General features: G+C 53.1%; 2 protein-coding genes across 4 annotated transcripts; both read left to right on the top strand.

Annotated features, from left to right (window-relative positions):
• The first annotated feature begins 1,353 nt into the window (after nt 1-1,353).
• Nucleotides 1,354-10,363, top strand: FN3KRP (fructosamine 3 kinase related protein). Of its 3 annotated transcripts, XR_011234920.1 has the most exons (7): nt 1,371-1,520; nt 5,443-5,594; nt 5,833-5,924; nt 7,390-7,646; nt 8,830-8,952; nt 9,195-9,857; nt 9,953-10,363. XR_011234920.1 is itself a non-coding variant. In XM_069483064.1 (6 exons), the coding sequence occupies exons 1-6, from the start codon at nt 1,380-1,382 to the stop codon at nt 9,531-9,533; spliced, it is 930 nt and encodes a 309-aa protein (XP_069339165.1). In that variant the 5' UTR covers nt 1,354-1,379; the 3' UTR covers nt 9,534-10,363. The 3 variants fall into 3 exon arrangements, 2 of the variants coding, with proteins under 2 accessions (XP_069339165.1, XP_069339164.1); XM_069483064.1 differs by having other exon boundaries at nt 1,354-1,520; nt 7,564-7,646; nt 9,195-10,363; XM_069483063.1 differs by having other exon boundaries at nt 9,195-10,363.
• Nucleotides 10,364-15,339: 4,976 nt separating this feature from the next.
• FN3K (fructosamine 3 kinase) lies at nt 15,340-27,370 on the top strand. The gene is made up of 6 exons (XM_069483065.1): nt 15,340-15,572; nt 16,393-16,544; nt 18,383-18,474; nt 18,881-18,963; nt 26,042-26,164; nt 26,970-27,370. The coding sequence occupies exons 1-6, from the start codon at nt 15,432-15,434 to the stop codon at nt 27,306-27,308; spliced, it is 930 nt and encodes a 309-aa protein (XP_069339166.1). The 5' UTR covers nt 15,340-15,431; the 3' UTR covers nt 27,309-27,370.
• The last annotated feature ends 565 nt before the right edge of the window (nt 27,371-27,935 follow it).

Here is a 27,935-nt window from a genome sequence, read left to right on the forward strand (position 1 = left end):
ACAGAAGTTCTCCCCTTATGTATTCATCCCAGGCCAGCCTTGCGTTCTCACGCCTACCTCAGTCCCTAAATAAAGGGCTCAGTTTTGGGGCTCAGCAAATGTCCTCAAGGTGAGAGCAATTTTTAAACTTTGCTTAAAAATTTGGGTTCCCATCACCCAGATTTTGGGCTGACGTTTCTTGTTATTTTGTCAGCTCTTTGATGCTCTTTAGAAGATGTATTTTAACTATTTTAATCAACATTTCCAGTTGTTTTCAGAAGAAAGTTTGGTCCAAACAATCTTTGAACGGAACTTTCTTCATCTGCTCTTATTTTTTAAAACTTCAACTTTCAAGGCCCTGTTCGTTCATTGTTTAGCACATTCTTGTTAAATGCCTACAGCACGCCTGGCGCTGTGCCTTGTGCTGAGCACTGGGAAACAATGGGGAGTTTGCTGGTTAATTCCATGTGTCAACTGCCCAGATATCTGGTCAAACAGTACCCTGGATATTCTGCGAGGGTGTTTTTGGACGAGATTAACATTCAAGTCAGCGGACTCTAAATAAAGCACATGGCCCTCCATCCTGCGCGTGGGCCTCATCCAATCATCTGAAAGCCTTACTAGAGAAAACTGACCTTCCCAGAGAGAGAAGTCCGCGCCGATAATCTCTGGCCTCAGCCTGCCAGCCCACCCTGCAGATTTTGTACTTGCACCTTCATAATTGCTGAGCCAATACTTGAAACTAAACCCTTCTGCGTACACGCAGGCTGCCTGCAGGTGAGGTCTCCCTGGAGAGCCCAGACTGATACGTGGGCGGGGCCGACGTCTAGCCGGGGAGACAGCAGCGCCGGCAGAGGTGCGGCCTGGAAGAGCCCTGGAGCTCGCCCAGCCACGTGGCCTGGACCTTCACTGGCACATGAAGGCGGGCAGAGCCTTCCAGAGGGGTCAGAGGGGACCGAGGGGGCACAGGGCGCAGAGGGCACAGAGGGCACCGAAGGGACCGAGGGTGCAGACGGGACAGACCGGGCAGAGGAGACCGAGGGCGCAGAGGGCGGGCGGGGCGAGCAGCGCCTGCGCCCGGGGAGGCGGGGCCGGCGGCGGGGCGTCTCGAAGCCTCCTACAGGTGAGCCCCGTCGCGGCGAGGACAAGTCCGCGCCGATCCGTGGGACAGAGCTCTGCTCACGCCCGTCAGCCCCGCGCTCCCCCTAGGGTCGGCCCGTCGTCGCCCAATCCTCGCGCTCGTCCTGCTGCCTGGACCCGCCCCTGCCTGCCGCTCACCCAATCCTAGCGCTCGTCTCTGCTGCCGGACCCGCCCCTTCCCGCCGAGCGCCCAATCCCCGCCCAGCTGCCCCGGCGTTTCTGTCCCGGCCTGAGGCGGGTCCGTCGCAGGCCGAGGAAAAATGGAGGCGCTGCTGAGGCGGGAGCTGGGCTGCGGCTCCGTCAAGGCCACGGGCCATTCGGGGGGCGGGTGCATCAGCCAGGGCCAGAGTTACGACACGGACAGAGGGCGAGTGTTCGTGAAAGTGAATTCCAAGGCGGAGGTCAGGGCCGCCGGGCGGGCGGCTGCTGGGGTCGGGGTCTGGGTCTGGTCTTGGCATCTGGGGTCTGGTCTGGGCTTGGGGTCTGGGCGGGGCTTGCTCTCTGGGTCTCGGCTGGACTCGGAGTCAGGTCTGGGCTCTGGATATGGACTCGGGGTCTAGTGTGGGTTCGGGGTCAGGCTTGAGCCTGGGGTCCACAGGGTCACAGGTGGCAGGTGGCGACCCTCTCCTCACAGGCTTGGCCACTTGGGCGCCCAGGGTCAGCGGGCCGTGGGTGGCAGGGCGCCGGTCCCACACAGGACCCATTGCGGATCTGCATCCCACGAGCTGCCTGGTTTTCTCCGCGGCGGCAGCGTCTGTGATGGATGCTGTGTGTGGTGTTTCTGTGACTGTTGTGACCGCTATTTTGAGAAAATCCTTTATGTTGGGTGAGCTTTGAACAAGGACAGTAAAAGAAGCAGCCTGTCTGTAGAGATCAGAACCCTTTCTGAATTGTCAACAATAATGTAGCTACTCCATTCTGTTTGTGTGGGAACTTTTTCTCAAGGGCTGGGGAAAGTAGGGTGAGCCTCACTGCTGAAGTTGTGCTCCTGGTCGTCCGTGTCCCTTCTTTGCCAGGTTTAGCTGGGTCATTCCAGTACTCACCTGGAAGGCACCCTAGAGAGGACAGGGCAATTCCTTCTCAAACAGTACTGAAGGTGCTTACCCCCGTGCCAAGCAGTACGCATCACACGGCTTGGCTCTGCTTTGATCCTTTCCTTAGAACTCATTCTTGCAGTTGTTTTAATTTTCTTCCCAGAAATGAATCCCACTTTCCATGAAGTGGGATAATCTCACTCTGAAACACTGCTGTACTCTCAAGACCAGCCTTCAACTGTGTGTTCTACAGCGATCAGCTACACGTCATCGTGTACATTACGTTACAGGAATTTGTCAGCTATCTGTCCTTGAAGTTACTCTTACACTGATTCACCCCAAGCCGTGCTTGTGTAGCAGTGGTGTCCCTCCTCACGTTCTGCAGCGGGGCCTCTCTGTCTGTTTGGTTCCTCCCCCGCTGGCATTTGTGCTAATTCAAAATTTGGTGTTGGCTACAGGGGAAGCAAATATTTTCCATTGGCTAAAATCTAACCACTTAGTGATGCTTTTTAAACGCTCTTCTTCCACTGCTCTTTCTTTGAGTTCTTATTTACTTATTTCATCATCAAAGTCCTTTTTCTTTTCACTAATTTTCCTAACGTAAGTTCCTTCTGGTCCTTTGGTAGATAATTCCAACATGTCATTCTCCAGCACGCTTTGGAATGTGCAGTGTGAGTGAGTGAGGCAACTGGCCAAACGTTTGCCAGTTGGGTTGGAAGTGAGAATTTTTTATGCTTTACCTTCTAGGAGGCATGGCTGTCTTCTAGAGTTTGTAAAGACGGCTACCGGGTTGCTCTCACCTCTGCTGGGTCCGACCTGGCCTCAGTTGTTTTTCCTCTTGATTATTCTCATCTGCCGTTTGCATATGTGTGTAATTGGTTTTCTCTCACACTTCTCCCTCGAGTTCTAGATCTTTTGTACCACTACACCCCAGCTGATGCTTACTTTTACCTTGGGCCCCCTCTAGAGAGTTAACATTCTTGGCTTTAGTTAGAAACTTAGGGCCGTAGAGACGCGGATGCTTCTGTGAAGAGCCTTGGCCTTGGGCTGGGTTCCCAGACCCTCCTTCACCTCTCCTGCATTTTTTCAGTACCACCCTTACTTTTCTCTCCACAACCAGCACTCCGGTGAAAGTATACCCAGTTGTTTTCCTTTCATTTTCTAAAGACTATGCCTTGAAAATTCTGTTTAGGACACAGTTCTTATCTTCCTTCTTAGTAACTTTCTCTAAGGTACTACTAATAATACTATTTATAAAGTGTTTAGAGTGGACCATATAAGTGTTAGCTGCTGTCTCAGTTAATCATGACAGCAAGCCTATGAAATTGGTACTATTATTAACCCAGTTTTACAGATGAGGAGACTGAGGCACAGAGAGTTCGGTAACTTGCCCAGGGTCACAGTTAGTAACTGAGAGAACAAGGGGAAGAATGTCTGTGGCGGCACTGTTCATGGCCCCGCACTGGGAGCCCAGCTGTCCATCGGTAGTAGACGGAAGAGTGTATTTTAGAACACGCACACGGTGGAGCGCGACACAGCAGTGGGAACGCACGAGCACTGTGTGCACACCAGCGTAACAAATGCAGTGTGGCACGAAGCAGCCAGACGCCAGAAGCTGTGTGACTCTATGTAGAACAATGACAGAGTAAGCGAAATGAATCTCTGGTGGTGAAGGTCAAGGTAGAGGCTACCTGTGGGGTAGGGGGTCAGCGGACGGTGGGGAGAGAAGATTGGGATCAGTTGGGATTGTTGTAATACCTGATGTCTTCGTGTGGGCCGTGGTTAGTTACACTGTGAGCATTTATGAGTTGGACACTTAGAGTTGTGCACTTTTCTGCATGTACTTCAGTGACATTTCCTTTTAAAGAAAAAAGATATTTTAAAGGTGAAGAATTACCTAGTATGGGAAGTTAGGGAAGATTTCTTTGAAAAATTGACACTGATACTAAGTTGAAATATTAAGGCTAGGAAGGAACTGAGTTGGCAAGAGATGGGGGGACAGTGTTCCAAGCAGCGGTGACATGGCGTGGGGAGGCGTTGAGGCTGGAGAAGGCCGGCGCCCTCTGAGGAACTAAAAGAAGGCTGGGAGATAGAGCAAAGGAGTGTGCGTGTGTGTGTGTGTGTGTGTGTGTGTAGGGGAGCAGCCGCGGTAGCGTGTGTGTGTGTGTGTGTGTGTGTATGTGTGTGTGTGTGTGTGTGTGTGTAGGGGAGCAGCCGGGGTAGTGTGTGTGTGTGTGTGTTTGTGTGTTGGGGGCAGCTGGGTTGTGTGTGTGTGTGTGTTGGGGAGCAGCTGGGGTAGGGCGTGTGTGTGTGTGTGTGTGTATGTGTGTTGGGGAGCAGCCGGAGTAGTGCGTGTGTGTGTGTGTGTGTGTGTGTGTATGTGTGTTGGGGGCAGCTGGATTGTGTGTGTGTGTGTTGGGGAGCAGCTGGCTAGTGTGTGTGTGTGTGTGTGTGTTGGGGGCAGCTGGATTGTGTGTGTGTGTGTTGGGGAGCAGCTGGCTAGTGCGTGTGTGTGTGTGTGTGTGTTGGGGAGCAGCTGGCTAGTGTGTGTGTGTTGGGGGCAGCTGGCTAGTGCGTGTGTGCGTGTGTGTTGGGGGCAGCTGGGTGGTGGCCCCAGATGCGGGTGGGAGAGCGGGCAGGGCTGTGCCTGTGCAGGAGGGGGGAAAGTTGCCAGCTTGGTCAGATTTGCTCTCCAGAGCCATCGCTGTGGTGTGGTGAGCAGGGAGACCCAGGGGAGGACAGTCACTGCAGTCCAGGGAACTGGGAGGGAGAGGGTGGTCAAGATGAGATGGTGTCCAGTGCTGGGTGGGAGGTGGTATAGAGCTTGGTGGTCCATTTGGGTGAGGTGACCCCAGGGTCCTGGCACACGCAGACAGAGGCCACCTGCACCTGCGGGGCTGGGAGAGCATGTCCTGCCTGTGAAGCAGGGTTGTGGTTGAGTGTTGTCCGAGGACGTGGGCAGAGAGCGCACAGGCACAGTCCGGCTCTGTGCTGGGCTCTCACTGGCTGTTAACAGCCTTCTGCTGTCCTCTCCTTGGAGAGCCTTTGGATGCCACCATAGCATATGGTTACATTCCAGCACTAGAAAGTGCAAACCCTCTCATTCCTTTACAACTTCAGAACTTAGGGCCTACTCTGCTGACAAGCGCCTTTGAGCAAACTGTCCTTGTGTGTGGAGTCCTCGATCAGGACGGCCTTGGTCAGAAATTGTGACGCTGGAGGAAAACTGCACCTTCCCGGATGCAACCTGCTTCCCTTCCACTCCCCTCCTCTGTCGTTTTTCTGACAGGCCAAAAGAATGTTTGAAGGGGAGATGGCAAGTCTAACTGCCATCCTGAGCACTGGCACGGTGAAGGTGCCCAAGCCCATCAAGGTCCTGGACGCGCCCGGAGGCGGGAGCATGCTGGTGATGGAGCATGTGGACATGCGGTATCTGAGCAGGTATTTCTTGAGGCTGTGCCCTCTCGCTGGCTTTGTTTTTTCACTGAGTGGTTCTTTCATAACCGAAACTTGGGGGCATAATTTTGAAGTGTGATATCAAGAACCCCCAACCACACACATAGTGAGCTCTGCAAGCCAAAGGCAAGAGAGAGGGGACCTCTCAGCGTGACGTGCAGGCAAAGGATGTGTGTCTGCCGTGTGTGTGCATTTGTTTAGTTGCTGACTTTTGCTTTCACAGTTACGCTGCACAGCTCGGGGCCCAGCTGGCAGATCTACACCTCGACAACAAGAAGCTTGGAGAGTCGCTCCTGAAGGAGGCCGGCACAGTGGGTACGGAACTGTGTGGGCCGCGGGGACCCCGTCTAGAGGAGGACTTTCCGCCAGTGTGGGCTCAGAGGAGGGGCCATGCCCGGCCCTGTGCGGGCCAGACCCTCGCTGACGCTGGAGCACAGAACGTCAGCCCTGAGGCTGCGTGTCTGCAGCGCAGTGAACCCCCTGACTGTGATGAGTGCGATTATCGTAAATGCATTTGAAAGATGGAAAATCTCTGCCAGACCTGAAACCCCATACATTATGGTTGCTTTTACCTCTCACTCCCCGGAAGAGAGTCTAAGCAAAGTTTCTGTTGCTTTTTGTTGTCAGTGGAAAAGAACCCAAATTCTGTCAAATAGTTCAAAGAGGTTTCTTGGGTTATAGTTTGGTTTTATATATTTTAGGGAGATAAGAAATACATATAAAGTTATAAATGAGTACCTGGAAGGCGTATATTAGTCTGGCCTGAAAAGCAGGACTCTGAGCAGGGGTTTATATGTCAAGGTAGGTTTAAAAATTTTTTGATTTGTAATTGGTTAAAGAAATGAAGTTTTGTCTAAAGGCTTGGAATGTTTTAAGATGAATCTGTTCATCAGAGACAAGCTACTGGGCATAGACTGAGACTCGAGTGGTCTGTTAAGTAAACTGGTGACATGCAGGTGTGGTTTAGCCCTGTCTCACATGGCCTTGGGCTTGTTGATGATTTTATATCTCACTGTTAGACAGAGTCACTCCAAACAGGACAGGGCGTAACTAGGCCTGTCTGCCTCCCTTCTCCTCATGGCTGCAACTCAGCTTCAGTGCTTGTTTTTTGGGGGGTGGGGAATGTGTTCCCCTTGGCTAGGAGGGGGTCTATTCAGTTGGCTAGGAGGGCTTAACATTTTATTTTAGTCCACACTATTAAAAGGGAGACTTTTAACCACAGTGTCTTTTCTTCGAAGAACAGTCATACCTGAGGCTCGAAATGACAGCCCTCACGTCTGACCATCTAGAGCTTAGATGGTGTTAGCGTCGAGGGAATATTCCAGTACTATAATCCTTGACACTCGGTAACCTGCATGTAGGCCGGGAGGTAACTGCCGGGCAGACTAGCTGATGTGCAGAAAGCAGGTAGCCAAGAACCTGCCACACAAGGCGGTCCCGTCCCCTCCACGCCACGTGGAGGTCACTTTGTTGGGACTTTCCTAGAGTCAAGCGCTCTGCAAAGGATGCAGCCCGTTTCCAAGCACAGCCGTGTCCCTGTCACAGATGGCACTTTCCACCGAAAACTGCCCTTTCTGATGGGTTATGGGCTGGATTTTTTTTTTCCTCTCTGTAGAATATCTTCCCCCCTTTTCTGACACTGTGGCTGCCTCCCCCTGCCCCGCCCCAGCATTCTGGTGCCACTTCTGGGAAGCAGTTGGCATTTTTTTTTTTAGCTTGGCGCTATATGAATGAGAATATATCCTCACTGTCAAGTCTGCGGGAACACGCTCTGTTCCAGGTGTGCTGGGGGTCACTGGAGACCACGGCCCGTTTGTCTCTGCTGAGGACACAGCGTGGTCGGAGCCTGTGACCTCAGGCCTCAGGGTGATTCTGGTGTCCGGGAGTGGGGGCTGCAGCGTCCTGGAGCGAGGGGACCGACGAGTCATGGTTCTCTCTTCCTTTTGCCTGCGAGGGAGAGGAGGCGGGCACACAGAACGGCCCTTCGTGGAGCAGTTTGGGTTTGACGTGGTGACGTGCTGCGGATACCTTCCCCAGGTGGGTGGCACTGCGTTGGTTCCGTTTCACAGTCAGGTCGGCTGTTCAGACACAGCGGGGGAAGCACACCCCCTTCCTTTTCTGTGAGACTTAGTACAAGTGTCTGCACCCTTTTTCCTTTGCTAATTTTTAAGAGTTTGATGTGAGGTTTGCCCACCTTCCATGCCAGGTAAGCATGGAGAGAGAGCAGGACCAGCAAGGTAGGCTGCTGGATTTCAAGGTAGGTAAAAATTAGAAAATTTTAAAAAGTTTTATTTTAAATATACTAAACTCTCAAAGGTAGCAGAATGACGAGGGATTGTAGCTTTCAGTTTTATATTTTATGGTTGGCTCTCCCGGGAATGTCTGCCTGGGGCTTCTGCTGATGCCCAGCAAGTGTGGCCTGGGCAGGCGGCAGCTCTGCTCTCGGGAAAGCAGCCTGGCTCCCTGGGCAGGGCTGACGCATCTGGAAGTTTCGGGGGTTCTGGGCGGGCAGGGGCAGTAGGCACTATTGTGGTTTTGCAATGTCGTAGGAGGTTGTCCAGAAACCTGCCTAGGGGCCATGAGTGGCAGTGTCTTGTCCTGCCTGCTCCAGGGGCCGTTTCAGCCAGCTGCACCCCTTCCCCTGCCCGTACTCATCGTGTGCGTGTTTGTGTGCTCACGTGTGCATGCATGTGTGTGTGCATGTGTGTGTGCACATGTGTGTGTGTGATACTCTCTTCCGGCATCACCTCCTGCTTGCTCCGTGTGCTACTCTACTCTTGGTGCCTGTCTTGCGTCCCTCCTGGCTGGTGCACACCTGTGGCCTGGACGTCCTCTCTCAGGGCTCCACGTGATTCTCACATCATCACTGTCTGGAGAGGGTTGTTCATGGCCGGGCAGGTGGTCGGCAATGACCCACGAGGTCAGGGAAGGTCAGCTGGCTCCGGCCTCTGTGCTCTCATGTGAGTATAAATCGAATGCAAATGTCCTAGAGTTCCTCCTTCCACGTGGAGAGGGGTCCTGGAGTGCCGCCTTGCCTCCCGCTGCTCTAGGGCTGGGGTCTGGGTCTCGGCATTTCCATGAGACGCCGCGGCTCCCGTGACCAATAGCCCTTCCGCACACTGTCCCTGTAGCCCTTCCCACTCTGGGACTCTGCATCGGAGCCCCGCTTCGCCTCCGGTGTTTCCTGCCAACTCCGCCTTCTTCGCTGTCGCCTGTGCAGGTGAACGACTGGCAGCAGGACTGGGTCGAGTTCTACGCCCGGCAGCGCATTCAGCCCCAGATGGACATGGTGGAGAAGGGGTCTGGGGACAGGGAGGCCCTGCAGCTGTGGTCCGCCCTGCAGGTGAGCCAGGCCCCTCACGCCGAGCACCTGCAGCGCGTCCCACTCGGCCCTGGTGTCGGGAGGCACCAAGGCAGCTGCCACCTCCCAGTCTGTTCTGGGCGGGGAGCGGAGTCCCGTCTGCCTCGCCCGAGCCTGGTGTCAGTGTGGTGCCGCTGCCAGACCGGGGAGCAGCACCTGGGGGACCATCTGTGTCCCTCGTCACGCAGTGGTCGCTTTGCTAAGCCCCACTTCCCTCCCCGCAGCTGAAGATCCCTGACCTGTTCCGGGGTCTGGAGATCGTCCCAGCCTTACTCCACGGAGACCTCTGGGGAGGAAACGTCGCGGAAGACTCCTCTGGGCCTATCATTTTTGATCCGGCTTCGTTCTACGGCCACTCGGAGTATGAGCTGGCGATAGCCGGCATGTTTGGGGGCTTCGGCAGCTCCTTTTACAGCGCCTACCACAGCAGGATCCCCAAGGCCCCGGGGTTCGAGAAGCGCCTGCAGCTGTATCAGCTCTTCCACTACTTGAACCACTGGAACCATTTTGGATCAGGGTATCGAGGCTCCTCCCTGAGTGTCATGAGGAGACTCGTCACATGAGCTGCCTTCCCCTGGAGGGGGGCCTCTCTCTGGGGGGCGTCTGGGCCCCCAGATCAGGCGCCGAGTTCCGCCCAGAGAGCCCATGGCCCTCCTGTCCCTCCACAGGCTTTTCACCTGGCTGGAGTAGCTTGAGGCCAACGCGGTCCCTTATTCCCAAGCCCTGTAAAGTACGTAACACGCCAGAGGAAAGGTTTTCTTGTCCTAAAGTTATAAACTTTGTCAGACTCGTAGCCAGCTAGCGCTGCTCCAGGGAGGCATGAACAGAGAGACGTGTGAGGTGCGGGTCATGCTGGGCCTCGAAGCTGCCCCAGAGGTGGAGCAACCGTCAGTGATCTCAGAGGTGGGCAGGGTGTCACCGGTGTGCCCGGGCACTGTGCTCTGGGGACACCTTTCCGCCTCCTGCCCGCTCTCGTGTGCAGGAACGACTCTGAGCTGTGCCCGGTGATGCTGCCTGCTGGGTGAGACTTGGGTCTGGACGCGAAACCACCTTCCTGGAAGCTTCTGTAACGACCAGTTCTGAACTTGAGCGCGTTCCCTCTTCTTTTCTCGTCACCTCTGGCCCCTGCCACGGGCCGAGCAGTCTGTGAACCAATCCTGGAGGGACCAAGCTGACAACCCGCGGTGTCCTCGGGGGAATGTGGGAGCCTGGAACGCTCCTGTTGCGACCCACCTTGTGCGCTGTTTCCAGAGCTTGCTCCGCTGTCGTCCCTGTGCAGCCTACGCAACAAACTAGTGTCTCCTCCCTCAGTGTTGCAGCGATGAGAGATATTCATGATGGCATTGAGGCTAACACGTCCTTTGGCATAAAAATTTGAATAAACTTTGAGTGGTTTCCATAATGCATGAGACTATATTTCCCTCATTTATTGTAATTCATTGTTTATCTTAGTTGTTTGCCGGGAAACCTTAGTGACATTTTGTGACAAGAGATAGGTACAACCGTTGTTTCTTAAAAGAGCAATATTTGTCTTTTTGTTCAAATAAGAGAATAGCACGGAGTTTCAAATTAAGAGAAGGCGCAGCCTAGAACCGTCTGTAATGCTTGACCAGAGGAGCAGTCTGACTGCCGTGTTATCCCCGGTGAGGTCTGGCAAGCAGCGAAGGGAGGATGGAGGTAGCTGCAGAACCATGTCTGGGGACGACGCCCGCGGGTGACCGTGCTGGGTCTGGCTCAGGGCTTGGAAAACACCAGTGTTTGAGGGATACCCAGTGGTGACCCTGAACTGGGCTGAAGAGGATGGATTTTTTTTCCTCATTTGCTTGCTGTCTCTGTGTTCCGGGCCGCGGAATTCAGAGGCAGAACTGAGTTCCTGTAGAGTCCTAGCGTTTGTGTGAGGGAGAGGACTGTGAGTTGCTGGAGTTTGAAACCTTGCGATTCCCAGACGACCCTCTGCCAGGATTTTAGGTGGTTTGCTCTGACCCTGGGGAGACTGATAACTGTTTCCAGGGAAAATGATGCCCTGAAACAGCCTCCCGGTGGAGGAATGCAGACACGGGTGCTGCCTTACCCCCCCCAGACAGTGCCTTACCAAGCAACGCCGGCTTGGTTTCCAGGATGGTTTTGGTTTTGGTGCCGCCAGACCTGAGGTCTCCTGCAGAGAAAATTATTCTACAACTGAAACCATTTGAGCAGCAGAGCCAGGGCCCTTCTCCTCTGTGGTTAGTCAGCAGGAGCAGAGTGGCCACCAGGCCAGAACCCAGTGGAGCGAACGTGTGTTTGCTCAGCCTCAGAGGATCTTAAACAAGAGTCTCCATTGCATGTTCCTGTGGTTCCCAAGAGTCATCAGTGCTGGAACCCTGTGGCCTCAACGAGGCAAATGCTGGGGCCGGCGTCGGGACCCACGAGTCACCGGCGAGGCACAGGCCTTCCCGCTCCCGACCGAGTTGCTCACAGGCCACTGCCAGGTCTGGAGGGCGAGGGGCAGCCTCCCGGGTGGTTGGTCACTGCCCGAGAAAGGGTGGCCTGGGCTCTCTCCTGATAGAACCCTCTAGGGCTGTGCCAGTCGCTGCCCCACGATAGGCCCCTCCATTCTGTGGGACGCTCGGGGCCCTGGGTGTCATTCTGTGTCAGCACATCGTGGTGATGAGAGCGAAGGCCAAAGCTTTCCCCAAACGCTAATAGGAAGGACATTTCAGTCTTCCAGAAGAGACGGCCTTCTCTCAGCATCGCAGTGCCGCGTGGAGGAGAGGCCGTCAGAGAGCCGACATAGAAGTGTAGGGAAGTGCCACAGAGGGGTGGCAGGCACCTAGCTGATAAATATTATCGTGGTGTTTGTCAGCTTTTTAAACTTTGCAATTTTTTGCAATTGCTCATTTAAAAATATCTATTTTTGTGCCTGATTTTGTATTCATTATTATACATTTTTTTTATATATGATGTGTACATTTTTTCATAAAGTTTGCCAAAATCAAATAAGCTCCAGGCACAAAGGCTCCTGGGTCTACTCAGTTGATTTTGTGGATTATTCTGTGGTGTGAAAGACCACACGCGTCATCGGGGGATTCACTTAACGTCAAATGGTGCTGCTTTCTGGCCCGCTGAGCTGGAGGACGTGGGGGAGGCTCAATTCCAGGGGGTCGTGTGTGCCGCGTCCTGACCGCAGCCTCCGGTGCTCACAGGGCGGCTTAACCTCTGGAATAAAGGGGAGACTTGGCTCTGGACACAGCTCCGAGACTCCTGGGCCCAGGCAGGAGCTGGAGGAGGTTCATGCCCTTTGGGGCAGCTGTGAGCATCGCCGGGAATCCTCGGCCGGGCGTCCAGGGAAGTGGCCGCTGCCCCGAGCTCCCCTCGAGGGCCCTCAGGTCTCGTCTCTGGGACCTCGGGGCTAGGGTGGCTTTACTTGCTATTCTTACTGAAATTGGGAATGTTATATCAAAACTCCTCATTACCTAACAGTATTAGGGTTTCAACCTCTCCACGGAAGTGAGTCTTCGGACAACTGAAATGGAGCCTTCCACCCCAAAATGTTTTATTAATATTTTACATCCTTTTAATGAAAGTGCACCTAAAACACATACTTTTCTATCTTCTTAAATAGAAGACCCTGCCCTTCCAGCCCGCCCTGTCCCAGGAACGGTGCCAGCCGTCATTCTCCGGGGTGGCCCAGGGCACGGCAGGGGGGCAGTTCAGGAGGGCTTGGCAGGGCTGTGGGCAGAGTGCGAGAAACCACGGGAGCCGTGCGGTGCCCAGCTCCAAGGGCCGTGGCCACTCAGTCCCGAGGTGTGGCCCTGTGAAGGACAAAGCCCAAGGTGACCTTGCTGGCAGGACGTCAGGGAGCAAATGCCCTAACCTCGCCTTCCTCCCTTCCTCCCTTCCCCTCTCGAGCTCCCCTTTCGCCAAACCCAAGCAGGCCAGCTTGCTAAGAGTGGCACAGGCAGCCCCAGGCAGAGAGGAGTGCAGGGTGGGAGTGGGTGTGAAAGAGAAGGGGCAGAAACTGGGCACAGCCCTCACTGGAATGTGTTGACCCAACGGCTGTGCTGCTCCCTGTCCCTCAGCATCTGTCCTGGCCCCTCCCGAGGCTCCTGGGCCTCCCCCTCTCGCCACCCAGCTCACCTGCTCACGTGAAAACCTCCAGCCCTCTCTGCCTCCTGGGTCTCCCCTCCAGTTTGCCATTACACTGCACCCCAAATCATCTGAGATACAGATTTTTAAAAACAGTGTTATCATTTACACGCCATAAAATTTACCCTACTGATCTTTTAATAAACTTAGGATCGCTTCACTGTCCTGCCCCTGAATCTTCAATGGCTCCTGTTAGCTCCCAAAGTAAAGGCCTTCTTGTCCTGGGCCTGCACCCTCGTTTCTTCCTGCACCTGTTCTGGGTGACCTGAGCACCCGTGTGGTTCTCTGCATGGCCTTTGAGATGCAGGAAGAAAGTTACAAGGGGCTACGAGAAGAGCACAGAGAAAACCAGCTCTAGACCAAAGAGCTGGAATTCCAAAAGACAGAGCAGAAAACAGCAAGGAAATCATCAAGAACCGAAGACAGTGTTCCAGGATTGGAGGACCCAGGTTTCCATCTGAAAATGACCCACCAGTCCTGTCCAGAGGATGACGGGAGACTCACCCAGCACCTCCCTGGGGAATTTTCAAACACTGGGACACAGAGAAGACCTCCCGAGAAGAGTTTCACACAAACAATATGAATCAAAATGGCCTCCAGCTTCTCAGCATCGAAGCTGGAGCGTCTCTGAAAGCCTGTGGTCCGATCTCCAGCGGGGACTTCCACAGCCAGCCGGACTGTCACCCAAGAATGAAGACACTTACAGGTGCACGGGGGCTCACTGCCCTGTCATGAGTCCTTTCTCTAGACGCAGTGGCTCCCGCTGAGAGGGCAGGCGAGGGAGGGGCAGAGCCCTGCTGGCCATGGCCACCGCGACCTCCCACGCCTCCTGCTGTGGGCAGTGGCGCCGCTCCCTGACCAGAGGTGGGCGCGAGCCCTGCCCTCGACTGTGGCCTCGGAGACGCAGAGCCAATGGGAGGAGGTGGAAGTGATGCGCTTGGCTTCTGAGGCCAGTTCTGGAACCCTCTCCTGGGCGCTCCCTCTGGGAGCCCGGCCTGAGAGGCCGTGGTCGTGTCCTGCCTGACAGCGACTGCAGAACCCGGGCTCCAGTCAGCCCAGCCCAGGTGCCAGACGACCCCAGCCCGGGAGAGCAGGCCAGCAGGCCGCAGGGACACCAGTGCCAGAGGCTTTGCCTCTCTGAATCTGGCTGCTGTCTTAGCAGGACCCCGGAGACTCTGTGGGCAAAGACAACAGTTGGTACTCCAGAAAATCCGCTTGCTCGATTAAAACCTCACACAGGTGTTGGTCTGACCAAAGTGCTTTTGGCTCTGTCTTCCCAGAGGCTGCCCACCTCCTAGAAGAGGTGTCTCTAACCAAAGTGGGTACCTTATGGAGGACAAGAGCTGCAGGCCTGGCAGCTGGGAGGCCCAGAAGGAAACCTCACAGGCAGCATGGCGTGGGTGGCCTCCTGGGCGTCTTGGGATGGCAGGGTCCCGCCCTGCCCTGGGACCTTCTGGGGACTCTGTAGCCAGTCGTTTGCCTTTGGAGACTCATGGGGCCCAGAGGGAGAAGGATACACTTCCAAATCCCCTGGGCCACCTTCCAGCACTGGCACCTTGGGCAAGTTAATCTGTGCCTCAGTTTCCTTATCTGCAAGGCGGGAGTAGCACAGGCCCCTCACAGGATGGTGGTGAGGCCTAGCTGACGTCAGTGGGCCTGGCATTGTAAAAGCTCCAATAAATGGTATTATTAGCTCCAAATCTCTCTTCCTAGGCCCTTACTTTGTAAAAGAAGCTCGCTGAGGTGGAATAAACACCCGTCACAGAGCTGGGCAGGGGCGTCATGGGTTAAGGAGGAGGGGATGTAGGTGGTGGTGACTCACTTTGGATTACCTGTGGGCACGTGTGTCGTGTGTGCACAGGGGCAAGTGTGCCTTGAAGTGCCCTTCCCAGTTTGTCTCTAATCAGGGGCCTCCCAGCAGCTGCTATCTGCGCGGGCACCTGGTCCCCTGGGGCCTGGCCAGGGCGCGGCCCTGTCTGGACAGTATGGGAACCCAGCCGGCCTGTGGCCTGCGCCCCGGTCCCAGGGACAGCCCAGGTCTCGCTGAGCCTGGCCAGTGTCCTGCTGGGTGGAAGCTGGCCTGGGGCCCCCCCAGGGGAGCGTGGTGGGCGGGGCGCAGCCCGGGGCGGGGAGGAGCGCGGGGCGGGGAGTGCGGGACGGGGAAGGGGGAGGAGCCCGGGGCGGGGTGGGGGGAGGAGCGCGGGGCGGGGAGTGCGGGGTGGGGGTGCGGGGAGGGGGATGAGGACGCGGGCCGAAAGGCCCCGGCAGGGGCGGAGCGCGGGGCGGCCCTACCATCGGCTGCGAGTCGCTGCGCGTCCCCGCATCCCCGCGTCCCCATGGAGCAGCTGCTGCGCACAGAGCTGCGCACCGCGACCCTGCGGGCCTTCGCCACCCCGGGCGGCGGCTGCATCAGCGAGGGCCGCGCCTACGACACGGACGCGGGCCCCGTGTTCGTCAAGGTCAACCGCAGGACGCAGGTGCTGACCCGGGCCGCGGGGGCTCCGCTGGGTCCCCGGGCTGGGCCGGTGCGGGCCGGGCGGGGAGGGGCGGTGTCGCCTGCAGGGTCGGCCGCGCTCGAGCCTTCCCTGGGGGCCCAAGGCCTCGTCTGCGCTGCACCGTTAGCTTCCTCCCTTCTGCCTTCGCGCACGGCTTTTGGGTTGTTTTAACTTCCCTGCCCATCAAGCATGGGGGGCGGGTGAGGCGGAGGTCCTGGGTCCTCCTCGCAGGTGGGACAAGGTAGACTCCGACCAGGGCAGCGGTTTCTGGCTCAGGCTTCGCGCGGCCCCGGCACCTGCCCGCCTCTCCCGCGCAGCAGCCGGGCCCTGGGGCCACGCGCCGGAGCCAGGTGTCCTCCCCGCTGTCCCTGTCCCGGTCGAGCCCCCGCCCCCCCCCGCCGCCACCTGGATCCCGGCGCGGGCTGGGGAGGGGTGCGGGGCGCAGCCTGGGTTGCCCGCACTTCCCGGGGGGCGGAGCGGCTCCTGCTCAGTAGCCTTACACGCTGCTCTAATAAACGATGTTCTAATTCAAGTGTGTCGCGTGTGCAGGTGAGAGTTCGCAGGATTTAGAATTGGGGTGCGCGTGAGAATGTGTTAGAGACGGGGGGCCGGGCCCCTTTCCAGCTCTACAGGCCCTGCGGGGGCTCACAGGGCCTCCCTGGGGCACAGCGGCCCCGGGCTCCGCCTCATCCTGGCCGCTCCCCGTCCGAGGCCCTGTGCACCCACCCTGGAGGCGCGGCTGCTCCCCAGCCCCTTTCCGCGGCTCGAGCTCCCGCGAGCTCACGGCCGCGTCCCGCCGCAGGCCCGGCAGATGTTCGAGGGGGAGCTGGCCAGCCTCGAGGCGCTCCGGAGCACCGGCGTGGTGCGGGCACCGCGGCCCCTGAAGGTGATCGACTTGCCCGGGGGTGGCGCCGCCTTCGTGATGGAGCATTTGAAGATGAGGAGCTTGAGCAGGTGAATCTGTGCTTAGGAGACACCAACACGCCCACACGGGGACACGCACACACGGGGACACACACAGGGACACACACTGGGACACATACACAGGGACATGCACTCATGCACACAGGGACACACACATAGGGACACACATACAGGGACACACACGCAGGGACATGCACACATATACACAGGGACACAGACATAGGGACACACACATAGGGACACACAGGGACACACATAGGAATACACACATACACACACATAGGGACACATACAGAGGGATACACACAGGGGCACACACATACACATACACAAGGACACACATAGGGACAAACACATACACATATATACATACACATGGACACACGGACACACACATACACAGAGAGGGACAGACAGACAGACAGACAGGGATAGGGACAGAAAGGGAGCAGCCTCTTGCTGAGCTGCCCACATTACTCTTCCCAGCTACCAGAGGCAGGGCCAAGAATCCCACCTGCCATTTTTTTTTTTTTTTAATTTAAATTTTTTTTTTTTGAGACAGAGTCTCACACTGTTGCCCAGGCTAGAGTGAGTGCTGTGGCGTCAGCCTAGCTCACAGCAACCTGAAACTCCTGAGCTCAAGCGATCCTCCTGTCTCAGCCTTCCGAGTAGCTGGGACTACAGGCATGCGCCACCATGCCCGGCTAATTTTTTCTATATATATTTTTAGCTGTTCATATAATTTCTTTCTATTTTTTTAGTAGAGATGGGGTCTCGCTCTTGCTCAGGCTGGTCTCGAACTCCTGAGCTCAAACGATCCGCCCACCTCGGCCTCCCAGAGTGCTAGGATTACAGGCGTGAGCCACCGCGCCCGGCCCCACCCTGCCATTTTTAATGGAGACAAAAAATTACTGCTTTCTGGTATAGGACTGGTTTTCTAGGTTAGTTTGGCTGTAGTGAGGCTGCATAAGGTAAGTGTATTTGAACTTATCACTTCCATTGTGCTTCATAGTGCGTTAATGCCAGCTCTGTTTGGGCAGAAAGAGGCTGATATATTAATTATCTAAAGTGCTTACATGTTTTCTAATTATTTGTCCTACATAGTCATTGTATAAAATGTGGAAAATACAAATTCACGTAAAGACATAAAGCCACCCGCTAGCAAAAATGGCCACTGTTGACATTTTGGGATATGATTTATCATCTTGGTCTTTTTTGTGTATGTGATTTACATTAGTTTTTATAAAAACTGGAGCTGAATTTTCACCTAATATTACTTTTTGAGCATGGCCTCTAAATTCCCAGTACCTAAGACTTCTGCTGAAGCTCACCTGCCTAATCCCTCTTGGTGATTTTACACAATTTTGTTTCTTGGAAAGAGTCATTGCCTCGTATTTACTTTTTACTTTTCAAAGAATGGAAAATAGTTTTTAAGGTATTTAAAACATTTTTCAAAATGGAACATACTGGGTGATGTTATTATTTCCTTTTTTTTTTTTTTTTTGATACAGAGTCTCTGTTGCCCAGGCTAGAGTGAGTGCCATGGCGTCCTCCTAGCTCACAGCAACCTCAAACTCCTGGGCGCAAGCAATCCTCCTGCCTCAGCCTCCCGAGTAGCTGGGACTACAGGCATGTGCCACCATGCCTGGCTAATTTTTTCTATATATTTTTAGTTGTCCGTATAATTTCTTTCTTTTTTTAGTAGAGATGGGGTCTCGCTCTCACTCAGGCTGGTCTCGAACTCCTGAGCTCAAAGGATCCGCTCGCCTTGGCCTCCCAAGTGCTAGGATTACAGGCGTGAGCCACTGTGCCCGGCCTGATTATTTCTTATTTGTTATTTTAATTGGCTGCATTTCTTCTTTCCTTAGTCAGGCATCCAAACTTGGAGACCAGATGGCAGATTTGCACCTTTATAACCAGAAGCTCAGGGAGAAGTTGAAGGAGAAGGAGAACACAGTGGGTATGTTGAGATTGCTTTTGTGTATCCTTGACCCAGCTGCATTGTCTACCCTAGATTGGTGCTTATGGTGCTTCTTGGTGGCATTTCAATAATAGGTTGAATTGTAAACCATCTCCCTTTACACTGCATTATGAGAATGAAATTATTAAATAAGAATTTTGGTGGAGCTGATAAGCTAGTAGAATTGGCTCATGACCCCTTTTATACCCAGCCCTGCTGTCCAGTGTGCTTGAGGTAGGAGAGTCCTTGAAGATCCATATGCTGACTAATCGCTACTGTGTGCAGTATATCCTCAGACCACCGTATTCTAGCATGTGCAGCCCAGGCCTGTACTGGTGCTGTGCTGAGGTCTGACATTTGAGAGGAAGACAAGCAGCTCTTTCAGGCCAAGGATCTCTGTTGACAGGCTGGAGGGCTGAGGGCGCTGAGCCCCAGTATGTGTCCAAGTTCGGCTTCCACACGGTGACGTGCTGCGGCTTCATCCCACAGGTGAGTGCCTGGGTGAGGATGTCCCTGCTTAGCTAATGGCCATTCCCCAATGCCCCAGTGCTGGTCACCAACCCCTTGTATGTGACAGAGTGCCAGTCCCCCAGGCACCAGCAGGATTGACCACCTGGTTTCTGAAAGAAGACTCCAACCTGGGCTGGGGAGAGCAGATGTAGGGGTTCATGAAGCTGAGCTCGGAGGGAGTAGGAAGGGGTGGGGCAGGCAGAACAGTGTTCCAAATAGGGGTGCAAAGGTCACATGTTGGGAGGCTGTGTGCCTGGGGATGGTGAGGGACCAAAGAGAGTGGGAGTGGGGCAACACAGCGGGCAAGGTCAGGGATTAGGTCCTGGTCACTCAGCTCCTCTCCTGGGCCTTAAAAAAAATCATTATTGCTATTGAGATACTGATGAGATATAATTCACATACCATAAACCGCACCATTTTAAAGTATATAATTCAGTGGTTTCAGTGTATTCACAATGTTGTGCATCCATCAGTCACCAGTAATTCCAGAACATTCTCATCACCCCAGAGCAGCACCTGTTAGCAGTCACTTCCCATTCTCCCTCCCCCCAGCCCCTGGCAAGCACCAGGCTGCGTCTGTGTCTTATGGACACGTCTACTCTGGATGTTTCACATACATGGAGTCGTGCAGTATGTGGCCTTTTGTGTCCACTCCTTTCGCTTGGCGTAATACTTTCAAGGTTCATCCATGTTGTAGTATGTGTCGTACTTCATTCCTTGTGATCGAGTAATATTCCATTGTGTCTACTTTTAAAATGTGATATTCCTTTCTATGGATGAACAATACTGGTGCCTATTGAATCATCATCTTTGAAACATGGGAAGTTCCAGAGAAAGGCTGTCTCCCTGGATGGCCCCACCGCCCTATGTCTACCTGGAAGAAGCCATTATTGGACCACGTTCTGGCCTTGTTGGGGATACCAGCCTGTTATATAAGAGTCAGTCCAGTTTAAAGTCATTGATCCTGTGGGGGAAATACTTTAAAATCTGTGTCCTCCTTGAAGCTTGCCCTGACTAGTTGGGTCACTAGTTGGACAATGTTGACAAAAAAAAGCAAACTCTGTAAAATAAAGAGGTTTATTCTGAGCCAAATATGAGTGACCATGGCCTGGAGCTGCACAATCTCTGGAGTTCCTGAGAACGTGCCCCTGCGGTGGTCGGGTTACAGTTTGGTTTTATGGGTTTATGGAGACAGGAATTGCAGGTAAAATCACACATCAATATGTGGAAGGTGGACACTGGTTTGGCCCGAAAAGGCGGGACATTTCGCAGGGGGTCATAGGTTATAGGTGGGTTCAGAGCTTCTTTGATTTGTAATTGGTTGAAGAAATAAAGCTTTGTGTAAAGACTTGGAGTCAGTAGAAAGGAACGCTCAAGTTAAAATAGGGGGTCCGCCATCATGTGATGCTAGACCAGAGCAGGTGGGAAAAGTAAGCCACTTATACGGGGTTAATTTAAAAATACCCTGCTTAATGAGATTTTATAGTTTATAAGACCTGACCTCACTTTTGCCTTGCGTGGCCTTAGGTCCTGTTTGTAATTTAGCATCTTATGCCATAGAGTCTGTTCTGTCGGTCTTGTGATCTCTGTTTTAACGTCAGTCCTGGTCAGTTGTATCTCAACTCCAAAAGGGAAGAGTGTAAGGAGGTATGTCCGACCTCCCTTTTCTTCATGGGTGGAAACTCAGTTTTAAGGTTTTTCTGGGGTCCCCTGGCCAAGAGGGGGTCAGATCAGGGTAGGGGCTTAGGATTTTATTTTTAGTTTACAACAATGACCAGGCTCTCACTGGTGTGATGAAGAGTGATTCTCCCAGTTGGAGGTCACTTGGGGCAAGATCCTTGTGAAGCCCAAGGCAGATTTGGGGCTCATGTTTGGGGTCCCTGGAACTGCCTGTGGTGTTTATCAGAGTTGTCAAGACCCCCCAGATCTCAGCCAAAGCCAGCTCCCCTGGGGTTACACACCTGTCTGGAGCTAGTGACCAGCACAATCTTCCTCCCAGGTGGCTTGTGGTCCTGCTTTGGATGCTGAGTTCAGGGCTGCAGGTGGTGCTGGGGTCTACAAAGGCTTGGTTGACCCAGCAGAGTGTTTTTCAAATATTCAAGAACTGACGCATGACATCTTATGCAGAACCCCACTGTGTGGTGTGGATGGGAGTGGGGCTGTCTCTTAGGGATGCAGACGGCCCCCGAGTGCCCCTTCAGACCCCAGGATCGAGGAACCAACTTAGATTGACTGCAGCCCAGCCAGGAAGTGGAGAAGGACCTGGGAGGACACTTGGGCCACCTCCTTTGAGCTATGACAAGTTTGTCCTATGTGTAGCGCCTTGGACCAGCCCCAAATTCCAGAGGCTTCCTACTTCTTGGGAGGGTTGAGTGGGTCCTCGGGGGGCGGGTGCTGTAGCCAGTGGTGGGCAGTGCCAAACGGGGGGCTTCTCAGACACGTGGTGCGCTGAGCCCCGTCGGGACCGCCAGCCCGGCTGGCCCTGGCAACTGACGTGTTTCATGCACTGCTGAGAACCGGGCACTGCTCTAAGTGCTTGATTCAACTCAACTCCCCCAGTTGCCATGTGGGTAATGAGGCTGTGACGTCATCGATCCATTTCATGGATGGGCACACTGCTGCAGAGAGAGGCCGAGTAATACCGGAGACCACGCATCTGGGAGGTGAAGGGCCAGGATTGGACCCTCAGTCTGGCTCCAGAGTGTGGGCCCTAACCATTGCCCCACCCTGCCCTCTGTTGCGTGAGGCCCAGCCATTGGAACCAGCTGTACCCCCAGGTGGCACCACCCGTGGTAGCTCAGGGGAAGGTTTGGGGACCACAGCCCCTATGTCCCGGCGCGGGGACTAGGTTTGCCAATGCTGGTCCCTGTTCCCAACACTCCGTCTGCATCATTTATGACCTACTCGTCTTCTAGAAGGAGGGCGGAGCTCTGACACCAGGAGCCCAGGCAGTGGAAGTGACAGGCTGTGGCAGTCGCCATGGGAGGGGCCTTTCCGTCCAGCTCTCGAGGTGCACCCAGCACCAGGGGGGTGCCCCCAGGGGCCAAGCGCCCAGCACAGGGAGAGTCTCGGTGGTGAGGACCATCTAGGGAAGTCACTGCTCATCGCGGGGGTGCATGCGCTTCAGAACATCCCTCTAAAGGAGTCTCACAAAATAAGCTTCGTGTTTTTCTCTATTGAGATACAGTTGACATTAACTGCACCCACGTAAAGCGTTCAGTTTACTAAGTTTTGATGTGTGTTATACCCACGAACCACTTACCACAAGCAAGATAACAAGTATGTCGGTCACCCCCCGAGGGTTCCTCGTGCCCATCGGTGACCTCTTCCTCCTGCCCTTCCTTGCTCTGGGCAACCACTGATTTGCTCTCTGTCGCTGTGGATTAGTTTGCGTTTTGTGGAATTTAATACAAATGAATCATACAGTACGTACTCTTTTGTCTGGCGTCTTTCACTCAGCATAGTCATTCTGAGATTCATCCTCACCCAAAATCCTTCGCTATTTACCCATGATACTCCTCCGTGTTGCATGTGTCGAAAGTTCATTCGATCGTGTGGATAAACCACAGTCTGTTCATCTGTTCGCCTCTTGATGGACATTTGGGCTGTTTCAGTTTTTGCTTTTGCAAAGAAAGCTGCCATGACCTTTGTGTACAAGCCTTTGTGGGGACAAAGGCTTCCGTTTATCTTGGATAACTACCTAGGAGGGGAATGACTGTGTCATGTGGTAGGTTCATATTTAACTTTTTGTTTGTTTGTTTTTAGAGACAAGGTCTCCCTCTGTCACCCGGGCTGGAGTGCAGTGGTGTCATCACAGCTCACTGCAGCCTCAAACTCCTGGGCTCAAGTGATGCTTCTGCCTCAGCCTCCCAAGTACCTGGGACTACAGGCACATGCCACCATGCCCGGCTAATTTTTCTATTTATTTTTTGTGGAGATTGGGGTCTTGCTATGTTGTTCAGGCTGGTCTTGAACTCCTGGCCTCAAGCAATCCTCCCTCCTTGGCCTCTGAGAGTGCTAGGATTACAGGTGTGAGCCACTGCATCCGGCCCCATAGTTAACTTTTTAAGAAACTGCCATACTCTTTTCCAAAGTGATTGCACCATTTTACATTCCTGCCAACAATGCATGAGAGTTCCAGTTCCTCCACATCCATGGCAACACTTGATACTTTCTGTTTTTTGAAATTACAGCCATCCTAGTGTGTATGAAGTGGCATCTCACTGAGGTTCTGGTTTGCGTTTCCATGGTGACTGCTGACCGTGGAGCATCTAGTTGTGCATATTTCCCAACTGTGTATCTTCTTTGGTGAATATCTGTTCAAATGTTTTGTCCAGTTTGTGACTCGTTTTTTTTCTTATTATTGAGTTTTGACAGTTCTTTATATATTTTGGATATAAATCCTTTATCAGAGATGTGATTTGCAAATAATTTCTCCTAGTTTGTTATTTTATTCTTCTCTTACAAGTGTCTTTCAAAGAGCAGAAGTTTTAAAATTTTATGAAATATAATTTATTAACTTTTCTTTTATGAATCGTGTTTTGGTATTATATCTAAGAAATCTTTCCCTAAGCTAAGGGCACACAGATTTTCTTCTACGTTTACTTCGAGAAGTATTAGGGTTTGGGGTTTTACATTTTTGTCTATAATCCATTTTAAGTTAATTTTTGTATGTGTTATAAGGTATAGATCGAAGTTTGGTTTTTACGTGTGGACAGCTAATTTCTTCAGCAATCTTTGTTGAAAAGACTGCTCTTTGCACTGGACTGCCTTTGGCAAAAAGCCATTCTCTATGAACATACAGGTCTGCTCCTGGGCCTGCGTTCTGTCCTATTGATTCATTTGTTTATCTTGGTGCCAATATCACACTGTCTTGTAATGGGGATAGGTGAGTCCTCAAAATTTGTTCTTTTTCAAAGTTGTTTCAGCTATTCTAGGGCCTTTCCATTTTTGCATGAATTTTAGAATCAGCATGTTAATTTCCACCAAAAAATGCATGCTGGGGTTTTATTGGGATTTCACTGAATTTATACATCAAGTTGGGGAGAATCGACATCTTACTAATATTCAGACTTGATCTCCATTTATTGAGGTCTACTTTAATGTCTCTCATCAATGTTTTGAAGTTTTCTGTGGATAGGTCTTTTCATGTCTTTTGTCAGATTTATTCCTATTTTATATGTTTTTATGCTATTGAAGTGATTTTTAAATAAAATTTAAAATTTCAAGTTTTTTGTGGCAAATATATAGAAATACAGTTTTTTCAAATTGACGTTTGTATGTTGATCTTGTATCCTGCAGCCTAGCCTTTTTTATTTTTTGTAGAGACTGGGTCTCACTCATGCTCAGGCTGGTCTCAAACTGCTGGCCTCAAGTGATCCTCCTGCCTCAGCCTCCCTGAGTGCTGGGATTACAGGCGTGAGCCACCATGCCTGGCCACATCCCCAAAATTATAAGTTTTGTTTTTATTTTCATTTAATTCAAAATACTTTCTAATTTCCCTTTAGATGTCTTCCTTGCGTAAATTTTAGAAGTGGTATTTAGTTTTCAAATATTTGGGGATTTCCCAGAGATCTTTCTATTTGTTTATAATTGAATTCCATTGTGGTCAGAGAATATATAATACTTTGTGTGACTTAAATCCATTTCAATTTATTGAGATTGGTTTTATGGCGCAGGCTGTGCTCTATCTTGGTAGATGCTCCAGGTGCACTTGGAAAGAATATACATAAGGGTGTTGTTGGGTGGAGGGTTCTATGTTCTATAAATGTCCATCTGTTCCAGTTAGATGATAGTGTTGTTGAAATTGTCTGTAAACTTACTGCTCTCTGCCTACTTGTTCTATCAACTATTGAGAGAGGGGTTGAAATCTTGGGCTACGTCTTAGTTTGCTAGGGCTACCATACAAAATACCATAAACTGGGTGGCTTAAACAAGAGAAATTTATTTCTCACAGTTCTGGAGGCTGTGAGTCCCAGACCAAGGTGCTGGCCCATTTGATTTCTGGTGGGGGCACTTCCTGTCCTGCAAGGTGGTCTGCCACCTTGTTGCTGTGTCCTTGACTGGTCGGTCTTTGTGTGTGTGTGGAGAGAGAAATAAATCCTTCTCTATCCTTCTTCTGATAAGGTCACTAATCCTATCAGATTAAGAATTCACCCGTATGATTTTATTTAACTCTAATTACCTTCTAAAAGCCCTCTCTGCAAATAGAGTCATGTTGGGGGTTAGGGCTTCAACATATGAATTGTGGGGAGGGGGGAGGTGGCACATTTTAGTCCATAGCAGGCTTCGGAATTACCCATTTCTCCTGAAGTTCAATTAGTTTGTTTTCATGTATTTTGATGGTCTGTTATCAGAGGTGTAAATATTTAGGATTATTATGTTCTCTTCATCAAGTGACCCTTTTTTGTTGTGAAATGCCTTACTTTATACTTAGTGATATTTGCTCTGAAATCTGCTTTGTCTGATATTAACGTAGCCACTCTAGCTGTCTGTTGACTAGTATTAACGTGGTGTATCTTTTCTATCCTTTCAGCCTAATTCTGTTCTTATATTTGAAGTGCCTTTTTGCACGTGACTTATAGCTGGTCTTGTTTTGTTTTTTCAGCCTGTCAATCTCTGTCCTTTATTTATTTTTGACCATTTGCCTTTAGTGTGCTTATTGATATTGTTAGGTTTGAGTCTGTCATCTATGATTTGTTTTCTGTTTGTTCCATCTGCTCTTTGTTCTCTTTTTCCTCTGTACCTGCCTTCTTGTGGGTTTACTGAGTATTTGTGATGCTGTCCTATCTCCTTTGTTGGCTCACTAGCTATAATACTTGCTATGTTCTTTCAGGGGTTGCTCTAGCAAGGGGAGAACCTGCAGCCTCGAGGCCACGTGTGGCCCCTTGACCAAATCCAAGCATTACAGGATCTGTTCTGTAAAATTTGGATTTGGTCAAAAGGCTGCACTCAAGGATCCAGAAGGCCACATGTGGCCCCAAGGCCGCAAGTTCCCCACCCCTGCAGGGCTTAGGCAGATTCTGTGTGTAACCGTCCTTGGCTCCTTGTTGCCCAGGTGAATGAGTGGCAGGAAGACTGGCCGACCTTTTTCACCCGTCACCGGCTCCAAGCACAGCTGGACCTCATTGAGAAGGACTATGCTGACCGGGAGGCACGAGAGCTGTGGTCCAGGCTGCAGGTGGGCACAGCAGCACCTTCTCTGGGAAAGAGGCTGTCATCTCAGGATCCCACAACATTCGTGTGGGGTCCTCTGGTGGAACTGGGCCCTGGAGCAGAGCTGGGCAGGTGGTGGACACTGTAGTGCCCGAGACTGGCCTGACAGGGAAGCTGAAGACATACTGGCTCCTGAGCATGGCCCTTGCCCGCTGGGACGTCAGGTGTTTAACCTCAAACTTTCCTCATGGGAGACCGGGGTGCCTGGCTTGTCAATGGTGGCATTTGCTGTTACTCTTCTCATTATTGGTAATACTGTCCACTCTTACGCTGCTCCTCCTCCTCTGCCAAAGCACAAACGTCTCACCCCTTAGTGAAGATGTGGGTACCAGATGCCCCAGAGTGACTGGTTTCAAAACATAACTTTCAAAATGTTAAAAACAGAATTCACGTATTAATCCAGAGTGAGCATGCATCAAAAATTTTTTATTTAACTAATGAAGTAACCAGCAGGATACGAGACAGGTGGTGATATATACTTGCAGTGAGATAGACGGGTGGAGAGTTTCCTAATGGGCGTAAGACTTCATATTGCACAGAACACCAACACGGTAACCTCTAAGGGTGTCTTCTGCATGGAAATCATTAGTATTGGAAAGCTCTGGACCTAAATCAGCAGTAAGTAGTGAGTTAGGCACAGGGTGGCCCTCATTGCGGGCTGGGCTGAAAGTGGCCTCTGCCCGTTTCCAAGTGTGGGGTCGCGGGGTCGCGGGGTCGCGGGCTGCAGCTCCTTGAGCGATGGCACCTGAGCGCCGCCACTGCTTTCCCAGGGGAAGATCCCAGATCTGTTCTGTGGCCTGGAGATCGTCCCTGCGCTGCTGCACGGGGATCTGTGGTCGGGAAATGTGGCTGAGGATGACGCGGGGCCCATCGTGTACGACCCGGCTTCCTTCTACGGCCACTCCGAGTTCGAACTGGCGATCGCCTTGATGTTTGGGGGGTTCCCCAGATCCTTCTTCGATGCCTACCACCAGAAGATCCCCAAGGCCCCGGGCTTCGACAGGCGGTTGCTGCTCTACCACCTGTTCAACTACCTGAACCACTGGAACCACTTCGGCCGGGAGTACCGCAGCCCGGCCCTGGGCACCATGAGGCGGCTTCTCAAGTAGCGGCAGACACCCCGCCCCCCGCTCCTGCCCCGCCCCCGCCGCGACGCCCCCCGCCCCTGGCCAGTCCCCGGCCCGCCCCAGCCGGCACTGGCCCCGCCCCCCGCCCCGCCGCACCCTCTGTACCCTGACCCCACCCCTGCCGACCCCGGCCCCGCCCCAGCCGCGCCCCCCGCCTCCCGCCCGCCGCCTCCCCGAAGGCTCCCGGACTAATAAAACCCGCAGACGGTCTGGGCCCGCATCCCTGTGTGTCCCAACGCGTCGCCCGCCACGCAGGTGGCTAATTCACGGCCCAGGCCTCCTGCAAGGCCTCCAGCAGGGTCGCTGCGCGTCACGGGCCGCGGGGTGGAGGTTGGGTACTTCCGCGACCGGGGCGTGGAAGTTCTCGCAGGTCCGGGTGCCCAGGCCGAGGTCGGCGCCGCGCCCCTCGGCCGCACTCCGCTTCCCGGGCAGCCCGAGCGAGGCCGTTGGGCAGCGGGGCGTCCCCCCGGCCGGGTGTCTGGGGGTTCGTGTGGTGAGGCTGTCGGGGTGGCCCGCGCGGCTGCCTCGTCGTGGCTGTCGTCGTTTAAGGGTCGGTCTGGGATCCTGGCCCCGCCCCGCCTGGATCCCCCCCCTCGCCTGGAACATCAC

This window comes from Eulemur rufifrons, chromosome 9 (assembly GCF_041146395.1).
Source record: "Eulemur rufifrons isolate Redbay chromosome 9, OSU_ERuf_1, whole genome shotgun sequence".
NCBI classification, from domain to species: domain Eukaryota; kingdom Metazoa; phylum Chordata; class Mammalia; order Primates; family Lemuridae; genus Eulemur; species Eulemur rufifrons.

Excerpts from the sequence above, each read along its gene's own strand:
- FN3KRP (XM_069483063.1), top strand. The coding sequence starts at position 1,380 with ATGGAGGCGCTGCTGAGGCGGGAGCTGGGCTGCGGCTCCGTCAAGGCC. Across the intron at positions 1,521-5,442 it reads AAGTGAATTCCAAGGCGGAG|GCCAAAAGAATGTTTGAAGG; the intron begins GTCAGGGCCGCC and ends TTTTTCTGACAG. Across the intron at positions 5,925-7,389 it reads GAAGGAGGCCGGCACAGTGG|GTGTGCTGGGGGTCACTGGA; the intron begins GTACGGAACTGT and ends GCTCTGTTCCAG.
- FN3K (XM_069483065.1), top strand. The coding sequence starts at position 15,432 with ATGGAGCAGCTGCTGCGCACAGAGCTGCGCACCGCGACCCTGCGGGCC. Across the intron at positions 15,573-16,392 it reads AGGTCAACCGCAGGACGCAG|GCCCGGCAGATGTTCGAGGG; the intron begins GTGCTGACCCGG and ends GTCCCGCCGCAG. Across the intron at positions 26,165-26,969 it reads AGCTGTGGTCCAGGCTGCAG|GGGAAGATCCCAGATCTGTT; the intron begins GTGGGCACAGCA and ends CTGCTTTCCCAG.